A 21,652-nucleotide genomic window follows, 5' to 3' on the forward strand; every position below is an offset into this window, starting at 1 on the left:
GTATTTGTCTGTAACTAGTCAAATGTTGACACTGGTTTTATTATGAGAAAAGAGATGCTATAACAGGGTATATATGTGATTTTCACTTAGTCTTCAGGAGGGTTTATAACTATCCTGTAAGTGTATGTATGCATGAAGTAAATACTATGTTGTTTTCTTATTTCTTGAGACTTAGAACTTTCAACAGATTCTCACAGGGGTCTCTAATCTTTAAAAAAAGTGGTTAAGAGCCACTGATCTTTAAACTTATCTACTATTTTTACAGGATCAGCAACTAAAACCCCAGGATCCTTTCTACCATGTTAGAAAGTTTTTGAGCTTCTCTCTACTGTCTTATCTTAAGATAATTCCAGAATCTTCATGGTAGCAAGAAAGAAAACTAATTCATAGCTCTTCTACACTGAAGTGGGAAAGCACTGGGAAGTTTAGGTAATGAGGGAAACAGTGAATAATGAAAAATCCGTACATTTTTGGATCCTAATTAAACAGCATGTGTAACACTTGGGCACAGGCTGTAGAAAATAGATGGATTCATTTACTGGAGGATGTAGCTGACCGGCATATATAAATAGTGTGTCCCTTTATAAATGGGTTTCTACAGTCTAAACAGAAATGTTAAGTGAGGTTTGAAACTCCATGGGGAGTCTTTAAGAAGTGATTGAAGATGTCTAGCAGCAGTGAAGCCTTCTCTTAAGATGAAGCAGATGGCCTTGAAGGTCCCTTTTAACCTTGAAAGTCTCTCTTAGTTGTGAGAAATTGAGATTTATTTTCTTTTTGTTGAATGGTCTAGGTACTCCAGAGTCTACCTTACCTTGATTTGATAACTCGAATGTAACAAAAACATTGGGTTTCTGTCTTTCTACTAAGTGTTTTCAAAAAAAGAACAGACATTGGACTTATAACTTTTAAATTTATTGATTTTATCATCTTAGTTTAATAAGTTACAAATAAGAAAAGTAGTATTTTCTTATTTGTAGATAAAATATATAGAAGTCTTTTATGTGTGTGTGTATATATATATACGTAAGATATATGGATCACAATTTCTTTAGCATTATACTAAAGGAATATTAAAATTATTTTATGACAAAAACACTGAGAACAGGCACACATAACATTTATGTACCTATACATATAAGGATGCTTAAAGCTAAGAAGATGTATTAAATTAAAGATATTATTTTCCTGAGAGGTTATTTTAGAAAAGTTTAAATTAGCATTTGGGCAAATTATGAGTGAAGTTAAAAGAAATACCCAGGTAATTCAATCCCAATATATACCATCTACTTTGTCTAAATACGGGCATATACTGTTTTATTTTGCTATGCTTTATTGAGTTTTGCAGATATTTTGTTTAACAAATTGAATGTCTATGTCAATCTTGCATTGAGCAAGTATATTGGTGCCATTTTTCCACCAGCACATACTCAGTTTGTGTCTCTGTGTAGCATTTTGGTTATTTCTGAAATATTTCAAATTTTTTCATACTATTGTGTCTGTTAGTGATCTGTGATCACTGATCTTTGATGTTACTACTGCAATTGGTTTGGGGTGCCATGAACCATGACCATAAGACACCGAACACTTAATTGATAAATGTGTGTGTTATGACTGCTCCACCAAGTAGCAGTCTCCCCATCTGTCTTTTTCTCCTCAGGCTTCCCTATTTCTTGAGACACAACAATACTGAAATTAGGCTAATTAATAACCCTACAATGGCCTCTAAGTCTTCAAGTGAAAGGGAGAGTTATCTAACTTTAAATCACAAGCTAGAAATAATTAAGTATAAAGCCCAGGTATGCTGAAAGCTAGGCCTCTTGCACCAAACAGCCTAGTTGTGAACGCAGAGTTCCTGAAGGAAATTAAAAGTGCTACTCCAGTGAACACATGAATGATAAGAAAGTAGAACAGCTTTACTGCTGATAAGAAGAAAGTTTTAAAGGTCTGGATAGACGATCAAACCATTTACAACATTCCCTTAAATCAAAGCCTAGGCCAGAGCAAGGCCCTAACTTTCTTCAATTCTGTGAAAGCAGAGAGGTAAGGAGGCTGCAGAAGAAAAGTTTGAAGTTAGCAGAGGTTGGCTTACGAGGTTTAAGGAAGGAAGCCAACCCCATAACATAAAAGTGCAAGGTGAAGCAACAAGTGCTGTTGCAGAAGCTGTAGCAAGTTATTCAGAAGATCTAGCTAAGATCACTGATGAAGGTGGCTACATTAAAAAACAGATCTTCAGTGTAGACAAACATTATACTGGAAGAAGTTGTCATCTAAGACTTTGATAGCTACAGAGGAGGCGCCAATGCCTGACTTCAGAACTTCAAAGAACAGGCTGACTTGTTAGGGGCTCATGCAGCTGGTGACATTAAGCTGAAGCCAAAGCTCATTTACCATTTCGAAAATCCTAGGGCTCTGAAAAATTACACTAAATACACTCAAGTGAAAGGAAGAGTTAAACATCTCTCACTTTAAGTCAAAAGCTTGAAATAATCAAGTTTTAGTAAGGAAGGCACACCGAACATCAAGACAGGCTGAAAGCTCGACCTCTTGTATAGCCCAGTTCTAGAAATGGAACAAGAAAGCATGGATGACAACATCTGTTTACAGCATGGTTTACTGAATATTTTAAGGCCACTCTTGAGACCTACTATGCAGAATAAAAGATTCTTTTCAAGATAGATAATACTGCTCATTGACAACATATCTTGTCATCCAAGAGCTCTGATGGACTGTACAAGGAGGTTAATGTTTTCATGCCTGTGAATACAATATTCATTCTGCAGCCCAATGGACCAAGGAGGAATTTCAACTTTCAAGTTTTATTATTTAAGAACTACATTTTATAAGGCTATACATTCTATAGTGATTCTCTGGTAGGTCTGGGCAAAGTAAATTGAACATTTCCTGGAAATAATTTACCACTCTATGCCATTAAAAACATTTGTGATTCATGGGAGAAGTTCAAATTATCAACATTAACAGGAGTTTGGAAGAAGTTGACTCTGATCATCATGGATGACTTTGAGGGGTTCAAGACTTCAGTGAAGGAAGAAATTGCAAAACTGGTGGAATAGCCAGATAACTAGAACTAGAAGTGGAGCCGGGAGATGTGACTGAATTGCCGCAATCTCATGATAAAACCTGAATACGTGAGGAGTTGCTTCTTATGGATGAGCAAAGAAAATGGTTTCCCAAGATGGAATGTACTCATGAAGATACTGTGAACACTGTGGAAATGACAAAAGATTTAGAATAGTACATAAACAAAGTTAATTGAAAAGCAGCAGGGTTGCAGAGGAATGACTCCAATTTTGAAAGAAGTTCTACTGAGAGTAAAATGCTATCAAGCAACATTGCATGGTGCAGAGAAGGCTCTTGATAAAGAGTTACTTGATGTGCCAAACTTCATTATCTTCTTTTAAGAAATGGCTACAGCCACCTCACCCTTCAGAAACCACCACCCATTGATTAGTCAGCAGCCATCAATGTCGAGGCAAGACCCTCTACCAGCAAAAAGATTACAACTTACCGGAGGCTTAGATGATGGTTAGCATTTTTTTTTTTTTTTTTTTTTTTTTTTTTTTGAGACGGCGTCTTGCTCTGTCGCCCAGGCTGGAGTGTAGTGGCCCGATCTCGGCTCACTGGAAACTCCGCCTCCCGAGTTCACGCCATTCTCCTGCCTCAGCCTCCCGAGTAAGCTGGGACTACAGGCGCCCGCCACCTCGCCTGGCTAGTTTTTTGTATTTTTTAGTAGAGACGGGGTTTCACCATGTTAGCCAGGATGGTCTCGATCTCCTGACCTCGTGATCCACCCGTCTCGGCCTCCCAAAGTGCTGGGATTACAGGCTTGAGCCACCACGCCCGGCCAGCATTTTTTTTTTTTTTAAATTTAAGTTCTGGGGTAGATGAGAAAACTGTGCTGGTTTGTTACATAGGTATACATGTGCCATAGTGGTTTACAACACCCATGAACCCACCATCTACATTAGGTATTTCTTCTGATGCTATCCCTCCCTCAGCCCCCTACCCCCTGAAAGGCCCTGGTGTATGATGTTTGTTTCCCTCCATCCATGTGTTCTCACTGTTCAACTCCCACTTCCGAGTGAGAACATGCGGTGTTTGGTTTTCTGTTCCTGTGTTAGTTTGCTGAGAATGATGGTTTACCAGTTTCATCCATGTGCCTGCAAAGGACATGAACTCATCCTTTTTTATGGCTGCATAGTATTCCATGGTAGATATGTGCCACATTTACTTTATCATTGATGAGCATTTGGGTTGGTCCCAAGTCTTTACTATTGTGAGCAGTGTTACATTAACATATGTGTGCATGTGTCTTTATAGTAGAATGATTTATAAGCCTTTGGGTATATATTCAGTAATGGGATTGCTGGGTCAAATGGTATTTCTGGTTCTAGATCCTTGAGGAATCACCAAACTATCTTCTGTAAAAGTGTTCCTATGTCTCCACATCCTCCCCAGCATCTGTTGTTTCCTGACTTTTTAATGATCGCCATTCTAACTGGCGTAAGATAGTATCTCATTGTGGTTTTGATTTGCATTTCTCTAACTACCGATGATGGTGAGCAGTTTTTCATATGTTTGTCAGCCGCATAAATGTCTTCTTTTGAGAAGTGTCTGTTCATATCCTCTGCCTACTTGTCGATGGGGTTGTTTTTTTCTTGTAAATTTGTTTAAGTTCTTTGTAGATTCTGGATGTTAGCCCTTTGTCAGATGGATAGATTGCAAAAATTTCCTCCCATTTTGTAGGTTGCCTATTCACTCTGATGGTAGTTTTTGGCTCTGCAGAAGCTCTTTAATTAGATCCCATTTGTCAATTTTGGCTTTAGTTGCCATTGCTTTTGGTGTTTCAGTCCTGAAGTCTTTGTCTATGCCTGTGTCCTGAATGGTACTGCCTAGATTTTCTTCTAGGGTTTTTATGGTTTTAGGTCTTAGGTTTAAATCTTTAATCCATCTTGAGTTAATTTTTGTATAAGGTGTAAGGAAGGGATCCAGTTTCAGTTTTCTGCATATGGCTAGCCAGTTTTCCCAACACCATTTATTAAATATAGAGAAGGCTTTCCCCATTGTTTTTCCTCAGGTTTGTCAAACATCACATGGTTGCAGATGTGTGGCGTTATTTATAAGGCCTCTGTTCTGTTCCATTGGTCTGTATATCTGTTTTGGTAGCAGTACCATGCCATTAGCCTTGTAGTGTCTTTTGAAGTCAGGTAGCATGATGCCTCAAGCCTTGTTCTTTTTGCTTAGGATTGTCTTGGCTTTGTGGACTCTTTTTTGGCTCCATATCAAATTTAAAGTAGATTTTTCCCATTTTGTGAAGAAAGTCATTGATAGCTTGATAGGGATAGCATTGAATCTATAAATTACCTTGGGTAGGCAGTATGGCCATTTTCATGATATTGATTTTTCCTATCCATGAGCATGGAATGTTCTTCCATTTGTGTCCTCTTTTATTTCATTGGGCAGTGGTTTGTAGTTCTCCTTGAAGAGGTCCTTCACATCCCTTGTAAGTTGGTTCACATCCCTTGTAAGTTGGATTCCTAGGTATGTTATTCTTCTTGTAGCAATTGTGAATGGGAGTACACTCATGATCTGGCTCTCTATTATTGGTGTATAAGAATGCTTGTGATTTTTTGCACATTTATGTTGTACCCTGAGACTCTGCTGAAGTTGCTTATCAGCCTAAGGAGATTTAGGGCTGACACAATGGGGTTTTCTAAAAGTACAATCTTGTCATCTGCAAACAGAGACAATTTGACTTCCACTTTTCCTAATTGAATACCTTTATTTCTTTCTCTTGCATGATTGCTCTGACCAGAATTTCCAATGCTATGTTGCATAGGAGCGGTGAGAGAGGGCATCCTTGCCTTGTGCCAGTTTTCAAAGGGAGTGCTTCCAGTTTTTGCCCATTCTTTATGATAGTGGCTGTGGGTTTATCATAAATAGCTCTTATTTTGAGATACGTTCCATTGATACCTAGTTTATTGAGAGTTTTTAGCACGAAGGGCTGTTGAATTTTGTCTAAGGCCTTTTCTGCATCTATTGAGTCAATCGTGGTTTTTGTCATTGGTTCTGTTTATGTGATAGATTACATTTATCGAGATCCATATGTTGAACCAGCCTTGCATCCCAGGGATGATGCCAACTTGATCATGGTGGATAAGCTTTTTGATGTGCTGCTGGATTTGGTTTGCCAGTATTTTATTGAGGATTTCTGTGTCGATGTTCATCAGGGATACCGGCCTGAAATTGCTTTTTGTTATGTCTCTGCCAGGTTTTGGTATCAGGATGATGCTGGCCTCATAACATGAGTTAGGGAGCATTCCCTCTTTTTCTACTGTTTGGAAAAGTTTCAGAAGGAGTGGTACCAGCTCCTGTTTGTACCTCTGGTAGAATTCGGCTGTGAATCCGTCTGGTCCTGCACTTTTTTTGGTTGCTAGGCTATTAATTACTGCCTCAATTTCAGAACTTGTTATTGGTCTATGCAGGGTTTCGACTTCTTCCTGGTTTAGTCTTGGGAGGGTGTATGTGTCCAGGAATTTATCCATTTCTTCTAGATTTTCTAGTCTATTTGCATAGAGGTGCTGATAGTATTCTCTGATGGTAGTTTGTATTTCTGTGAGGTCAGTGGTGATATCCCCTTTATCATTTTTTATTGCATCTATTTGATTCCTCTCTCTTTTCTTCATTAGCCTTGCTAGCGGTCTGTCAATTTTGTTGATCTTTTCAAAAAACCAACTCCTGGATTCATTGATTTTTTGGAGGGTTTTTTGTGTCTCTATCTCCTTCAGTTCTGTTCTGATCTTAGTTATTTCTTGCTCTTCCACTAGCTTTTGAATTTGGTTGCTCTTGTTTCTCTAGTTCTTTTAATTGTGACGTTAGGGTGTCAAGTTTAGATCTCTCCTGCTTTCTCTTGTGGGCATTTAGTCCTGTAAATTTCTCTCTACACACTGCTTTAAATGTGTCCCACAGATTCTTGTACATTGTATCTTTGTTCTCATTGGTTCCAAAGAACATCTTTATTTCTGCCTTAATTTCATTATTTACCCAGTAGTCATTCAGGAGCAGCTTGTTCAGCTCCCATGTCATTGTGTGGTTCTGAGTGAGTTCTAATTTGATTGCCTTGTGGTCTGAGAGACCATTCGTCGTGATTTCCGTTTTTTTGCATTTGCTGAGGAGTGTTTTACTTCCAATTATGTGGTCAATTTTAGAATAAGTACGATGTGGTGCTGAGAAGAATGTATATTCTGTTGATTTGTAGACGTCTATTAGGTCTGCTTGGTCCAGAGTTGAGTTCAAGTTCTGAATATCCTTGTTAATTTTCTGTCTCGTTGGGCTAATAGTGACAGTAGGGTGTTAAAAGTCTCCCACTATTATTATGTGGGAGTCTAAGTCTCTTTAAAGGTCTCTAAGAACTTGCTTTATGAATCTGGGTGCTCCTGTATAGGGTTCATATATATTTAGGATAGTTAGCTCTTCTTATTGCATTGATCCCTTTACCATTATGTAATGCCCTAGTTTGTCTGTTTAAAGTCTGTTTTATCAGAGTCTAGGATTGCCTCCCCCCCACTTTTTTTTTTTTTTTTTTTTTTTTTTTTTGCTTTCCATTTGATTGGTAGATCTTCCTCCATCCTTTTATGTTGATCCTATGTGTGTCTCTGCATGTGAGATGGGTCTCCTCGATACAGCACACTGATGGGTCTTGACTCTTTGTCCAATTTGCCTATCTGTGTCTTTTAATTGGGGCACTTAGCCTGTTTACATTGAAGGTTAATATTGTTATGTGTGAATTTGATCCTGTCATTATGATGCTAGCTGGTTATTTTGCCCATTAATTGATGCAGTTTCTTGATAGCGTTGATGGTCTTTACAATTTGGTATGTTTTTGCGGTGGCTGGTACCAGTTTTTCCTTTCCATATTTAGTGCTTCCTTCAGGAGCTCTTGTAAGGCAGGCCTGGTGGTGACAAAATCTCTCAGCATTTGTTTGTCTGTAAAGGATTTTATTTCTCCTTCACTTCCGAAGCTTAGTTTGGCTGGATATGAAATTCTGGTTTGTAAATTCTTCTCTTTAAGAATGTTGAATATTGGCCTCCACTCTTGTCTGGCCTGTAGGGTTGCTGCTGAGAGATCTGCCGTTAGTCTGATATGCTTCCTTTGTGCACAAGCCAACCTTTCTCTCTGGCTGCCCTTAACATTTTTTCTTTCATTTCAACCTTGGTGAATCTGATGATTATGTGTCTTGGGGTTGCTCTTCTTGAGGAATATCTTAATGAAGGGGAGAATGGAACCAAGTTGGAGAAAACTCTTCAGGATATTATCCAGAAGAACTTCCCCAACCTAGCAAGACAGGCCAGCATTCAAATTAAGGAAATACTGTGAACACTACTTTCAGGTACACTAATGAAATGTAAATTTGATCTTTTCACATAGTCCCATATTTCCTGGAGGCTTTGTTCATTTCTTTTCACTCTTTTTTCTCCAATCTGGTCTTCATGCTTTATTTCATTGAGCTGACCTTCAATCTCTGATATCCTTTCTTCCACTTGATTGATTCAGCTATTGATACTTGTGTATCCTTCACGAAGTTCTCGTGCTGTGTTTTTCAGCTCCATCAAGTCATTCTCTAAACTGGTTATTCTAGTTAGCAATTCCTCTAACCTGTTTTTCAAAGTTCTTAGCTTCCTTGCATTGGGTTAGAACATGCTCCTTTAGCTTGGAGGAGTTTGTTTTTACCCACCTTCTGAAGCCTACATCTGTCAATTTGTCAAACTCATTCTCTGTCCAGTTCTGTTCCCTTGCTGGCGAGGAGCTGTGATCCTTAGGAGGAGGAGAGGCGTTCTGGTTTTTGGAATTTTCAGCCTTTTTGTGCTGGTTTTTCCCCATCTTCATAGATTTATCTACCTTTGGCCTTTGATGTTGGTGACCTTCAGGTGGCGGGTTCTCTGGGTGGACGTGCTATTCCTTTCTGTTAGTTTCCTTCTAACAGGACTCTCTGCTGCAGTTTTGCTGGAGGTCCACTCCAGACCCTGTTTGCCTGGGTATCCCCAGCAGAGGCTGCAAAACAGCAAAGATTGCTGCCTATTTCTTCCTCTGGAAGCTTCGTCCCAGAGAGGCACCTGCCAGGTGCCAGCCAGTGCTCTCCTGTATGAGGCATCTGTCAGCCCCTACTGGGAAGTGTCTCCCAGTCAGGATACATGGGGGTCAGGGACTCACTTGAGTAGAGAGTCTGTGCCTTATCAATCAAGAGCTGAACACTGCACCGGGAGAAGAGATGCTCTCTTCAGAGCTGCCAGGTGGGGACTGCTAAGTAAGTCTGCTGAAGCTGCGCCCGCAACTGCCCCTTCCCCCAGTGCTCTGTCCCAGTGAGACGGGGGTTTTATCTGTAAGTCCATGACTGGGGCTGCTGTCTTTTTTTCAGAGATGCCCCACCCAGAGAGGAGTAATCTAATCTAGAGGGGCAGTCGGCCTTGCTGAGCTGTAGTGGACTCAGCCCAGTTCGAACTTCCTGGTGGCTTTGTTTACACTGTGAGGGGAAAACAGCCTACTCAAGCCTCAGCAATGGCACACGCCCCTCCCCTCACCCAGCTCGAGTGTCCCAGGTAGACCTCAGACTGCTGTGCTAGCAGTGAGATGTTCAAGCCAGTGGCTCTCAGCTTGCTAGGCTCTGTCAGGGTAGGACCTGCCAAGCCAGGCACCACTGGAGGGAATCTCCTGGCTTATCAGTTGCAAAGACTGTGGGAGAAGGGCAGTATCTGGGCCTGAGTGTACGGTTGCGGTACAGTCTCTCACGCCTTCCCTTGGTTAGGAAAGGGAAATCCCCTGACCCCTTGTGCTTCTGCTCACCCTCTGTGGGCTGCACTCACTGTCCAACCAGTCCCAATAAGATGAAATGGGAAATGCAGAAATCATGGGCCTTCTGTGTCAATCTCACTGGGAGAGGCAGACCAGAGCTGTTCCTATTCGGCCATCTTTCCAGCTCTCCTTGACGGTTAGTATTATTTCCTACATGCTCTTTGGTTGATTTGCAAAGGATGTTTACTAACTCATTAGAAAGAAAATGTACATAAAGGTTTGCTTCTCATAACATGCCTGAGAAACAAAGGATGCTAGAAAGGACTTCTGTAAACATCAGCTAAGATAACTGAGGTCCACAGAAACTTCATTATCATAGAGCCAAATAATAGAATTGAGACTGGAACACAGAGGTATCTTGGCCCAAGTCTAATATTTGTCCTGTTTTGAGATTCTGCTTTCTATGTCATTAAGAACTATAGTTTTCTTTGATGTACTGAAGCAAAATATATTTTTTAATAATCTCTCAAGAGTTTCACCATAAAAAGACTAGCAATTTAGATGTCAAGTTGCTAGAATCCTAAAATATATTAGTTTAAATAAAATTAGGTGGTGAATTCCTTTTGTTAGAAGGTTTTTGCACAGCAACTTCCAAAAACACTAAATTTACGGTGAATGTCTGAACCATTTACTTGCTGTTTCTATTAACTTCAATGACTTGAGTTATAAAATGCTCTAGAAACTATTGAAAATAATTAACTTGAAGGTACTTCATTTTCTGATATAGCAACAATTTTCAAGCAAATTGCATTTTTAACTGAGGTACCATACCAAGCACTTATTGACTGGCAGGAATTAGTATTGTCATTAAGGTTTGATAGCTATTCATGAGTTTTTCACAAAGACCAACACAGGAGAAAGATAGCTATCAGTGCATTGCTATGAAAGCAAAAGCAAATATGAAATGATTAACACAACAAATTATTACTAGGGGAGGTACCAACGATTCCTATTAAGGTAAAATTGGTAATCTGGTTTGTCTAATAGGAAGCAAATTTTGGGGATAAACGTTTTCCTCTGATTATTTTCACTCTATGAAAAGAGAAATCAAACCTGCTTTAAGTTTCATAATACATTTCCAAGAATAATATTTCAAATAAGCAACTTATACAAAAAGTGTGTACAATGAAAAACCACCAACACTTATTTTCACAGTTATCATCACTGCTTTAATCACAAATGGAAACTTACCATTCTTGAATTGTAACTTACCTGCAGTGGACCGAAATGGGTCCATCTTGGCCAAACTGCTGTTTTGTTTTATGGACTTGGCCGATGAAGTCAATAAATCCTTCTCCGGACTTTGCCACTCCTTGCTCTGGCCAGTGAGTGAACTGGAACCGCCTTACTGTTCGGGACTGGCCGTCCTTTAGAAGGAAAGCCACATACCCGGCCACAAAGGAAGACGCCAGGAGGATTCAGCAAGCGCACAGACCACAAGAGCGGTCATTTTTATTTCCCAAAAACAAAAAGGGTAGAAAAAGTTAGGAGCATGTTTAACTAGAAACTTAGTGCATCTGCTATGAATATTGTCCACACTCACATACCTTTAAATCACAAATTTATTTACTCTCGCAGTGCCCAGTTAAAAACCTGGTTCTCGTTAGTAAATAGCCACATAGTTCCCCTATTAGCAAATGCTTCTGAGACCCAAAGTTTGGGTTCATAACCATTGATCATGTCTGCGTTCTTTCCAAAATGGAACATACATACTCCATTTGAAAAATTTCAGAAACTTATCACTTTGTAATATTGAAACCAGCACCCAGGCATGGCATCCAGACCAGAGCTTTTGCAGTTGTCACGATAACTTCACATCTGCTGTGCTGGCGTATTTCTAACATTGTCAAATGACAAATGATGACACTTAAAGGATCTGACACAAACCCAGTAGTTGCTGTTAACCTGGATGCCCCCCATGTCTCAGAGGAATACAATTTCTAGCCATGGCAGGGGACATAGCATGAGCCATGTGACTGTGCTGTTAAGTGGGAAATAAAGCATCCCTTAAGGATACCAAGGACTACTAGCAAACAAATGCCCCTTTCTGAAAAAGAGCTCTCCCTGGCTGAGCACAGGAATTAACAGTCTGTGAGGGACTTTAACATAGATACACCAAAAGGTAGGGAAAAAAAAAGCCAGATGCAAGAGCAGTTTTTCTTTTTCAGAATGATTAGGTAAAACTGCTCTGACTCATGAAGTACATCTGGGTTGAAAATGAGACACTAAGGCATTTCTGATTCCTTGTGGAATTTTAAGGTGTTTCTAGAAGCACAAGAAAAGTGGAAAGGAACCTCTGTTTATAGAAGCAGGAATGATACATTGCCCATCAACCTTCTCCCCTGACTCATTAGCGGACAGAAATAATCCAAGCTTAGAGAGACTGAACTCATTTGAAGAGGTCCTACTCCTAAATGGTCTCTTCTCATTAAAGAGGCTTCAACTTCTTCCTCCTTTCCATCTTTATTAACACATGTTTCAGATATATGTGTGCATGTTCCCAAGGTTCTGGGTAAGTGAACAGGGACTCAATATTTATCATTGCTCATATTGAGAAGAGAAAGGATCTCAACATGAGATAAGCACTCATCACCTTACTTGGTGGTTTTCACAGGCACATGCCAGATTCCTGACTGACGTTATTTGAGGATGGAGGTCAAACAGGAAGATGACATCAAGTGTGTGGGAATCCTGAGAAACAGAGAAAACTATTTGGACCCATTAGTACCTTAATGATGGTTACCATGGAAGCATAATTTATTCCCCTCTGTCTCTGGAAAAGATTTGGAAAGCACAGGAAGGAGACTCAGAGGCTAGGTAATACAGATTTATTCTCCTCTGAATGTCCTGGGTATTTCATTTCTGACTCATGTGTACAAATTCCTTCTATTTGGAGGAAAGACTGCCTGACTTTCTTTAAAGGTTATCTGTTTAACAATACTGTAATTTTCAACCCAGAATTGCATATCCAGCCAAACTAAGCTTCATATGCAAGGGAGAGACAGACAAGCAAATGCTGAGGGATTTTTGTCACCACCAGGCCTGCCTTACAAGAGCTCCAGAAGGAAGCACTAACTACAGAAAGGAAAAACTGGTACCAGCCACCGCAAAAACATACCAAATTGTAAAGACCATCGAAGCTATGAAGAAACTGCATCAGTTAATGGGCAAAATAACCAGCTAGCATCATAATGACAGGATCGGATTCACACATAACAATATTAACTTTAAATGTAAACAGGATCACAGATTGGCAAGATAAAGAGTCAAGACACATCAGTGTCCTGTATTGAGGAGACACACATAGGCTTGCTCACATGCAGAGACACACATAGGCTCAACATAAAAGGATGGAGGAAGATCTACCAATCACATGGAAAGCAAAAAAAAAGCAAGGGTTGCAATCCTAGTCTTTGATAAAACCGACTTTAAACCAATAAAGATCAAAAGAGACAAAGAAGGCCATTACAAAACAGCAAAGGGATCAATGAAATAAGAAGAGTTAACTATCCTAAATATATGTGAACCCAATAGAGGAGCAACCAGATTCATAAAGCAAGTCCTTAGAGCCCTACAAAGAGACTTAGACGCCCACACAATAATAGTGGGAGACTTGAACATCCTATTGTCAATAGATCAATGAGACAGAAAATTAGCAAGGACATTCAGGACTTGGATTCAGCTCTGGACTAAGCAGACCTAATAGACATCTACAGAACTCTCCATCCCAGATCAACAGAATATACATTTTTCTCAGCACCACACTGCACTTATTCTAAAATTGACCACATAATTGGAAGTAAAACACTCCTCAGCAATGCAAAAAAACGGAAATCATGACGAATGGTCTCTCAGACCACAAGGCAATCAAATTAGAACTCACTCAGGATTAAGAAACTCACTCAAAACCACACAATGACATGGGAGCTGAACAAGCTGCTCCTGAATGACTACTGGGTAAATAATGAAATTAAGGCAGAAATAAAGATGTTCTTTGAAACCAATGAGAACAAAGACACAATGTACCAGAATCTCTGGGACACATTTAAAGCAGTGTGTAGAGAGAAATTTATAGCACTAAATGCCCACAAGAGAAAGCAGGAGAGATCTAAACTTGACACCCTAACATCATAATTAAAAGAACTAGAGAAACAAGAGCAAACAAATTCAAAAGCTAGCAGAAGACAAGAAATAACTCAGAACAGAACAGAACTGAAGGAGATAGAGACACAAAAAACCCTTCAAAAACTCAGTGAATCCAGGAGTTGGCTTTTGGAAAAGATCAACAAAATAGAAAAGATAGAAGACTCAAATAGACACAATAAAAAAGACAAAGGGGAAATCACCTCCGACCCCACAGAAATACAAACTACCATCAGAGAATACTATCAACACCTCTATGCAAATAAACTAGAAAATCTAGAAGAAATGGATAAATTCCTGGACACATACACCCTCCCAAGACTAAACCAGGAAGAAGTCGAAACCCTGAATAGACCAATAGCAGGCTCTGAAATTGAGGCAATAATTAATAGCCTACCAACCAAAAAAAGTCCAGGACCAGATGGATTCACAGCCTGAATTCTACCAGAGGTACAAGGAGGAGCTGGTACCATTCCTTCTGAAACTATTCCAATCAATAGAAAAAGAGGGAATCCTCCCTAACTCATTTTATGAGGCCAACATCATCCTGATACCAAAGCCTGGCAGAGACACAACAAAAAAGAAATTTTAGACCAATATCCCTGATGAACATCGATGCAAAAATCCTCAATAAAATACTGGCAAACCGGATTCAGCAGCACATCAAAAAGCTTATCCACCATGATCAAGTGGGCATCATCCCTGGGATGCAAGGCTGGTTCAACATATCGACAATCAATAAACGTAATCCAGCATATAAACAGAACCAATGACAAGAACCACATGATTATCTCAATAGATGCAGAAAAGGCCTTTGACAAAATTCAACAGCCCTTCATGCTAAAAACGCTCAATAAACTAGGTATTGATGGAACGTATCTCAAAATAAGAAGAGCTATTTATGATAAACCCACAGCCACTATCATAAGAATGGGCAAAAACTGGAAGCACTCCCTTTGAAAACTGGCACAAGGCAAGGATGCCTCTCTCACCGCTCTTATTCAACACAGCACTGGAAGTTCTGGCCAGGGCAATCAGGCAAGAGAAAGAAATAAAGGACATTCAAATAGGAAGAGAGAAAGTCAAATTGTCCCTGTTTGTAGATGACAGAATTGTATATTTAGAAAACCCCATCGTCTCAGCCCAAAATCTCCTCAGGCTGATAAGCAACTTCAGCGAAATCTCAGGATACAAAATGAATGTGCAAAAATCACAAGCATTCCTATACACAAATAATAGAGAGTCAAATCATATACAGCAATAATAGAAAGCAAAATCACGAGTGAACTCCCATTCACAATTGCTACAAAGAGAATAAAGTACCTGGGAATCCAACTTACAAGGGATGTGAAGGACCTCTTCAAGGAGAACTACAAACCACTGCTTAAGGAAATAAGAGAAGATACAAACAAATAGAAAAATATCCCATGCTCATGGATAGGAAGAATCAATATTATGAAAATGGCCATTATGCCCAAAGTAACTTATAGATTCAATGCTATCCCTATCGAGCTACCATTGACTTTCTTCACAGAATGGGAAAAATCTACTTTAAATTTGATGTGGAACCAATAAGCCCCCAAAGTCAAGACAATCCTAAGCAAAAAGAACAAGGCTTGAGGCATCACGCTACCTGACTTCAAAGGACACTACAAGGCTACAGTAACCAAAATGGCATGGTACTGCTACCAAAACAGATATACAGACCAATGGAACTAAACAGAGGTCTCATAAATAACGCCACACATCTGCAACCATCTGATCTTTGACAAACCTGAGGAAAAACAATGGGGAAAGGCTTCTCTATTTAATAAATACTGTTGGGAAAATTGGTTAGCCATATGCAGAAAACTGAAACTGGATCCTTACCTTATACAAAAATTAACTCAAGATGGATTAAAGACTTAAACTTAAGACCTAAAACCATAAAAACTCTAGAAGAAAACCCAGGCAGTACCATTCAGGACACAGGCATAGACAAAGAAAGACTTCAGGACTAAAACACCAAAAGCAATGGCAACTGAAGCCAAAATTGACAAATGAGATCTAATTAAAGAGCTTCTGCACAGCAAAAGAAACTATCATCAAAGTGGACAGGGAATCTATAGAATGGGAGAAAATTTTCATAATCTATCCATCTGACAAAGGGCTAACATCCAGAATCTACAAATAAGTTATATTTACAAGAAAAAAACAACCCCATTGACAAGTAGGCAAATGATATGAACAGACACTTCTCAAAAGAAGACATTTATGTGGCTGACAAACATATGAAAAACTGCTCGCCATCACTGGTCATTAGAGAAATGCAAATGAAAACCACAATGAGATACCATCTTACACCAATTAGAATGGTGATCATTAAAAAGTCAGGAAACAACAGATGCTGGAAAGGATGTTGAGATATAGGAACACTTTACACTGTTGGTGGGAGTGTAAATTAGTTCAACCATTGTGGAAGACAGTTTGGTGATTCCTCAAGGATCTAGAACCAGAAATATCATTTGACCCAGTAATCCCATTACTGAGTATATACCCAAAGGATTATAAATCATTCTACTATAAAAACACATGCACACTATGTTAATGTAGCATTGCTCACAATAGCAAAAACTTGGGATCAACCCAAATGTCCATCAATGATGGAGGATAAAGAAAATGTGGCATATATACACCATAGAATACTATGGTGAGTATTCCATCATAAAGGATGAGTTCATGTCCTTTGCAGGGACATGGATGAAGCTGGAAACCATCATTCTTAGCAAAGTAACACAGGAACAGAAAACCAAATGCTGCACTCAAAAGTGGGAGTTGAACAATGAGAACACATAGACACAGGGAGGGGAACATCACACGCTGGGGCCTTTTGCAGTGTTGGGGGCTTGGGGAATGACAGCATTAGGAGAAATACCTAATGTAGATGATGGTTGATGGTGTACCAATCCACCATGGCACGTATATACTTATGTAAAAACCTGCACATTCTGCACATGTATCCCATAACTTAAAGTATTATTTTTTTTAAAAAAGGAAGGGACCAAAAAAACACTCTATTCTCAAGTTCCAAATTGCTTCCTAAACTGGGAAGTTGAGATGACAAACACTCCAGGAGCACAAACAGCAAGTGTGGTAGCTAAGAAAATTATACAATCACAGGGAGACTTAAAAAAAAATGGTGGGCAATTTCTGGTTTCAATCTTCTTGTGTTTATTGTGATCAGATTTAAGTTGGGCATGTGTGGAGTAGGAAAGGTGTCTCTGCCATTGGTGGGGCCTGGTCTCTTTTCTTTATCACCAGGAATAGTTGGTGAGTTTACTCAAAATCTATTTTCACTCACATACCTAGCTTCAAATTCTGAAAGAGTATTGTTTCTTTGTTTTTTTAAACAATGGGGCAGGTCACACTCAAGACCTAGAAATTTAACTGCTGCCTTGAATACAGTCACCTTCAGAATAGTTAATACAACTTTCTGGGATTAACAGGTCGGTCACCTAGGCCAACCCTCCTGCTAACCAATTTCTCTGTCACTTAAGGTCAACAGCCAGGGCCAGGCTTTGGGGATTAGCAGACAATCTCCAAACATAAATTTGGAGAAAGCTGCTTTCCAGAAAAAACAATGGATCAACTAAATAGATCTACCCTAGAGTTTTATTCAACCCACCCACTATGACATTTCCAAACACAAGGCAGGTTTTTGAATTGACCTGTTCTCCCTTAAGATGTGTTTGTAATTATGGGTTGAAAGTGGCCAAAGGCAAAGATATTAATGAGTTTATGCATAGAACATCTTACATCAGGGCTGAACCTTGGACTCAACAATCCAGATAAGAAATGCAGAATGAAAATTAGCCAACGAGGGTCATGGGAGAACAGCTCTCATGGACAGACACATTAGCACACTGAGGAATAAGCCATGCCAGGAATCAAATTAGAATGTGCAAAGCTTGTCAGATTTTTCTAAAGAATGCCATTTGCTCTGCAGTTTTAAAATCATACCAAATTAACCTCTGGGTCCATATGACCTAAAGGGCTTTGCAAAACAACAACATATTTACAGCCTCAAGTAATGAAGAAGTCAAAAAAGCTCCAGAGAGAATGAGCTGAGAAGGTGAATGTAAGCACAGCCAACCAATCAATAAAAGCTTCCCAGCACAAACACTCACCAAGTGCATCCCCAAGGTTGAGCTGCCAGATGTTATGTTTGAATGAAAGCCAAACTAAGGTTTGGGAGAAAGCTTGCCAGACAGAGGAAAAGTTACTCTTACATATTTAAAAAAAAATGTTCTCCAGAATGAGTGATTTCTCTTTGGGACGACAGTCAAATGCTTCTCCCAGAGAGAGAGGTATCTTAGACTACTTTTCAGCTAATGGTTAAGAGTTGAAGACTGTGCCAACTTACCCTGGCATCTGTGACCTTGAATTTCCTTAGGATGTACTGTGGCATGTTGTACTCAGCCATGGGATCTACAACAAAGTACTGGTATCTTGCAGACCGTTCTGCTGGCCAGTATTGGTGACATTTCTCCTAAAAGGAGAGAAGATTAATGTTAAACTATGCAAAGTACAAAGAACATTTTGTCTGTCTATCTATCTAATTTCCTTATCCCATTAATAAAATTTCAAAATTCAAGGCAATTCCAACTGCATATGACTCACTTTTTCTTTGAAACCATGAGCTCCCTTCATAGGTAGCTGCTTAATATACACGAGTTGAATTGAATATTTTGATAGGGTAAGCATCTTCACACCTACAAGTTATCCAAATAATTACATCAGTCCTTGGACAATGCTGGCCATGACAACAATACATTGCACCACTATGGTTTGGAATGAAGAGAACCATCAGTATGGGCATAGAAACATCTGAATTGATTTGTTGCAATCTTACTTGTCAAGGAAACGGGGGGGCCCAGGCCATTTTAATGACTTGGCTAAACCCTGCAGAGTCAGTGGCCACATCAGAGTAAGTCAGTTACTTTCCTAGTCTGATATTCTCTTTGTTCTCTCTGGGGGCTCTAAAAATTGGGCTTTAGCTGCACTTCTATTTAATTGACACAAAGAAGACAGAGAGAAAATATCTGAGGCAAATACGAAAAAATGCTCACATGAAGTCAATCTAAGAGGTATCTCTAAATAATATTAGGTCATAATAGTAGAGAAGTATTAATAAATAGTAGAAACCTTAAGTATTTCTAATACTATTTTATGTGTATTTCCCCCCAAAAACCCCACATTTTTTAAAAAGTGGATCTGGGATTACCAGGTTTTATCCTTAGAAAAATCATGTCACTTTCCAACACTTTATTCAATGGGGGTGAAAGGTAGGCAAGTAAGAATTTGCCACAGGAAGAAAAGAAAGTCAAGTTCCTTCATACAGAGAAATGATGGCACATCAAACTCTAGCATGTCCAGAACAAAAGGCAGTAAAAAAATGCTGAGAGTCAGACGTCAGTCAAACAGGGTCACCTGCTACTCATTTGTCTCTATGTTTGTGCTTCACTGGAAACAAATCACTAGATCTTTCTTTAAAACACAGAAATTTTAAAACTTGATGTGGCTTTACAAATTTAGAAACTAACGAGGAATGATGGTCTGGATTGTGTCCAGAGTCCACTGCATTTCCAAAATAATGACACCAGCACAAGAGTTATTAAAACAAAGTCTTCATTTCTCCATAGAGTACATGTCTTATGAGGAGAAACACAAGGGCCACATACTTACTCTGCCCATTTCACGCAGCTTGGTGAGCATCACAACGATGGTGGAATTGTGTTCCCAGAGCATCCGCCAGAAGTCTTCAGTGGTCTCTGCCAAGGGCCCCTGGGTAGCGATGTAGGCTTTCTGTTGTCTGAATTACAGAGAATGAAAAGAATGTGTTAAAGTATTTAGAGAACATGCAAAAGCTCACACTTGATATATAAACATCAACCTGGTAATAAAAAATGAAAACATATTATTAATGCAATTGCAGTAAATTCCTGCTAAGATTACACAATCAAATGAGAGCATTTAATACATTTTAGGGACCTTGCAAAATAAATTGCTTGTTAATATTATGATGTATGTCTTTATCATTATTATTTGAATGTTAGTGCAATGCTAATAGCTCAATTTCCTGTGTCATACAAATCACTTAAGAAACACTTAGATGTGCAGCTTCATTTTCTAGAAATTACTCTCGTACAATCTATTACATTTATGAAATATGGTACAAAACAGATTCTTTATTAACTCCTTACAAATCCAATTGGCTTCTGAAAGAAGAGTGCAGAAGACCAGATTAAACACTTCATAACTACTGCTTCTTACTCCTATCCAAAATAATAAAAAAATCAGGGGACTAAATGATGACCTATGCAGAAAGAAAATGGCTTTGAATGAAGATGAAATTTATTCCGGTTATGAAACTAGGGCACATGTAAATATCAACGCTTTGGATAGTCAGGGGAGCAAAAGTAGATACCTGTAGCCATCAACAAAACTGGCATTGATGTAATCAGATCCTCCTACTACACGGATAGGCTGCAGGCATACCCTTGTGGATTCATACGGCATAATATTAACAAGGCGATTTTTGAATTGATTACATGGAAGATTGGCACTGATAAATCTTGAGGTGTGAGCTTTTGAGCTGGCTAGATGCTGTTGAATAGAAAAAAAAAGGAAAAACCCACCAGTCATTTTCACCTGTGGTTTGAATGTAATGTACCCCACATTTCCCTTTTCCCATGGAAATCTTTTGTTTACTTAAAGTAAATGACTATTCAAATTGTACTGCTTTTCATATCTACCTAATTACTCTCTACAGCCTGGTGGATTTCTATATATATTCTGAAAGTATAATCTCTCAAATTAGCAGACATAAGGGCTCAAGATATTATTAGGAAGCAAAGAATAGAGGAGGAAAAGGGGAGGAACACATTTTAGAATCATACACCTGAGGGAAAGGTCAAATGAATCCTGTACTTCACAAATTTGAAAGGTTAAAGTAAAGACCCGACTCAAAGACAAACCCAGAATGACTCGCTCCTGAATAACCACATCACATCCAATACCATACCTTAAATTCGAGCTCCATTCCTGTGACATTCTCTCCTGTTTCTATTTGTGTCAGCTTCTGAATGTAGGCATACAAGTTTCTAGCTGGCACTTCGGTATTTCCACAAGTCACTGCTTCTAACAGTGCATCATGGATAAAGATGTATTGGTCTTCTGTTTGAACCATGTAGTTCCTCTGGGCTCTCATTAAAGTTACATGGCCATAAATATCTACAGTTTTTTCATGCTTTATTCTTTCTAACATGGCATCTATGACGATGAAACCACCAGTCCGGCCAACTCCCGCACTATGAGGAAAATAAAGAGAAAAGAAGAGCCCAAATAAACCTATCAGAAAATCAACACATAATAAATAACCGGAATAAATTTTATTATGTATTTCAATAAATACATAATGAAAGTATTTTTATTATCCTTATTAACTAGATCTTACATCCATTACTTCTACTCAAATAGCTATTGGGATGACTTTGTAATACTCTAAAGTCAAAAGTATTATCTAGGCACGATAATCAGAGGGCAGGGAACAAAAGACTGAGCAAAATTAGTTTAGTTCTAAAATGTAAAAAATATTAAATC

At 38.9% G+C, this 21,652-nt stretch overlaps 1 protein-coding gene across 1 annotated transcript in view; it reads right to left on the bottom strand.

The window, feature by feature from the left end:
* The window catches only part of PTPRD (protein tyrosine phosphatase receptor type D), a 339,878-nt gene that overhangs the window by 3,164 nt on the left and 315,062 nt on the right, over positions 1-21,652 (bottom strand). The window contains 5 exon segments of the mRNA XM_030919181.1: positions 11,081-11,235; positions 18,414-18,539; positions 19,736-19,862; positions 20,478-20,656; positions 21,075-21,360. Of these exon segments, the coding sequence (XP_030775041.1) occupies positions 11,081-11,235; positions 18,414-18,539; positions 19,736-19,862; positions 20,478-20,656; positions 21,075-21,360 (873 nt within the window).

Source organism: Rhinopithecus roxellana, chromosome 16 (assembly GCF_007565055.1).
Source record: "Rhinopithecus roxellana isolate Shanxi Qingling chromosome 16, ASM756505v1, whole genome shotgun sequence".
Lineage (NCBI taxonomy): Eukaryota > Metazoa > Chordata > Mammalia > Primates > Cercopithecidae > Rhinopithecus > Rhinopithecus roxellana.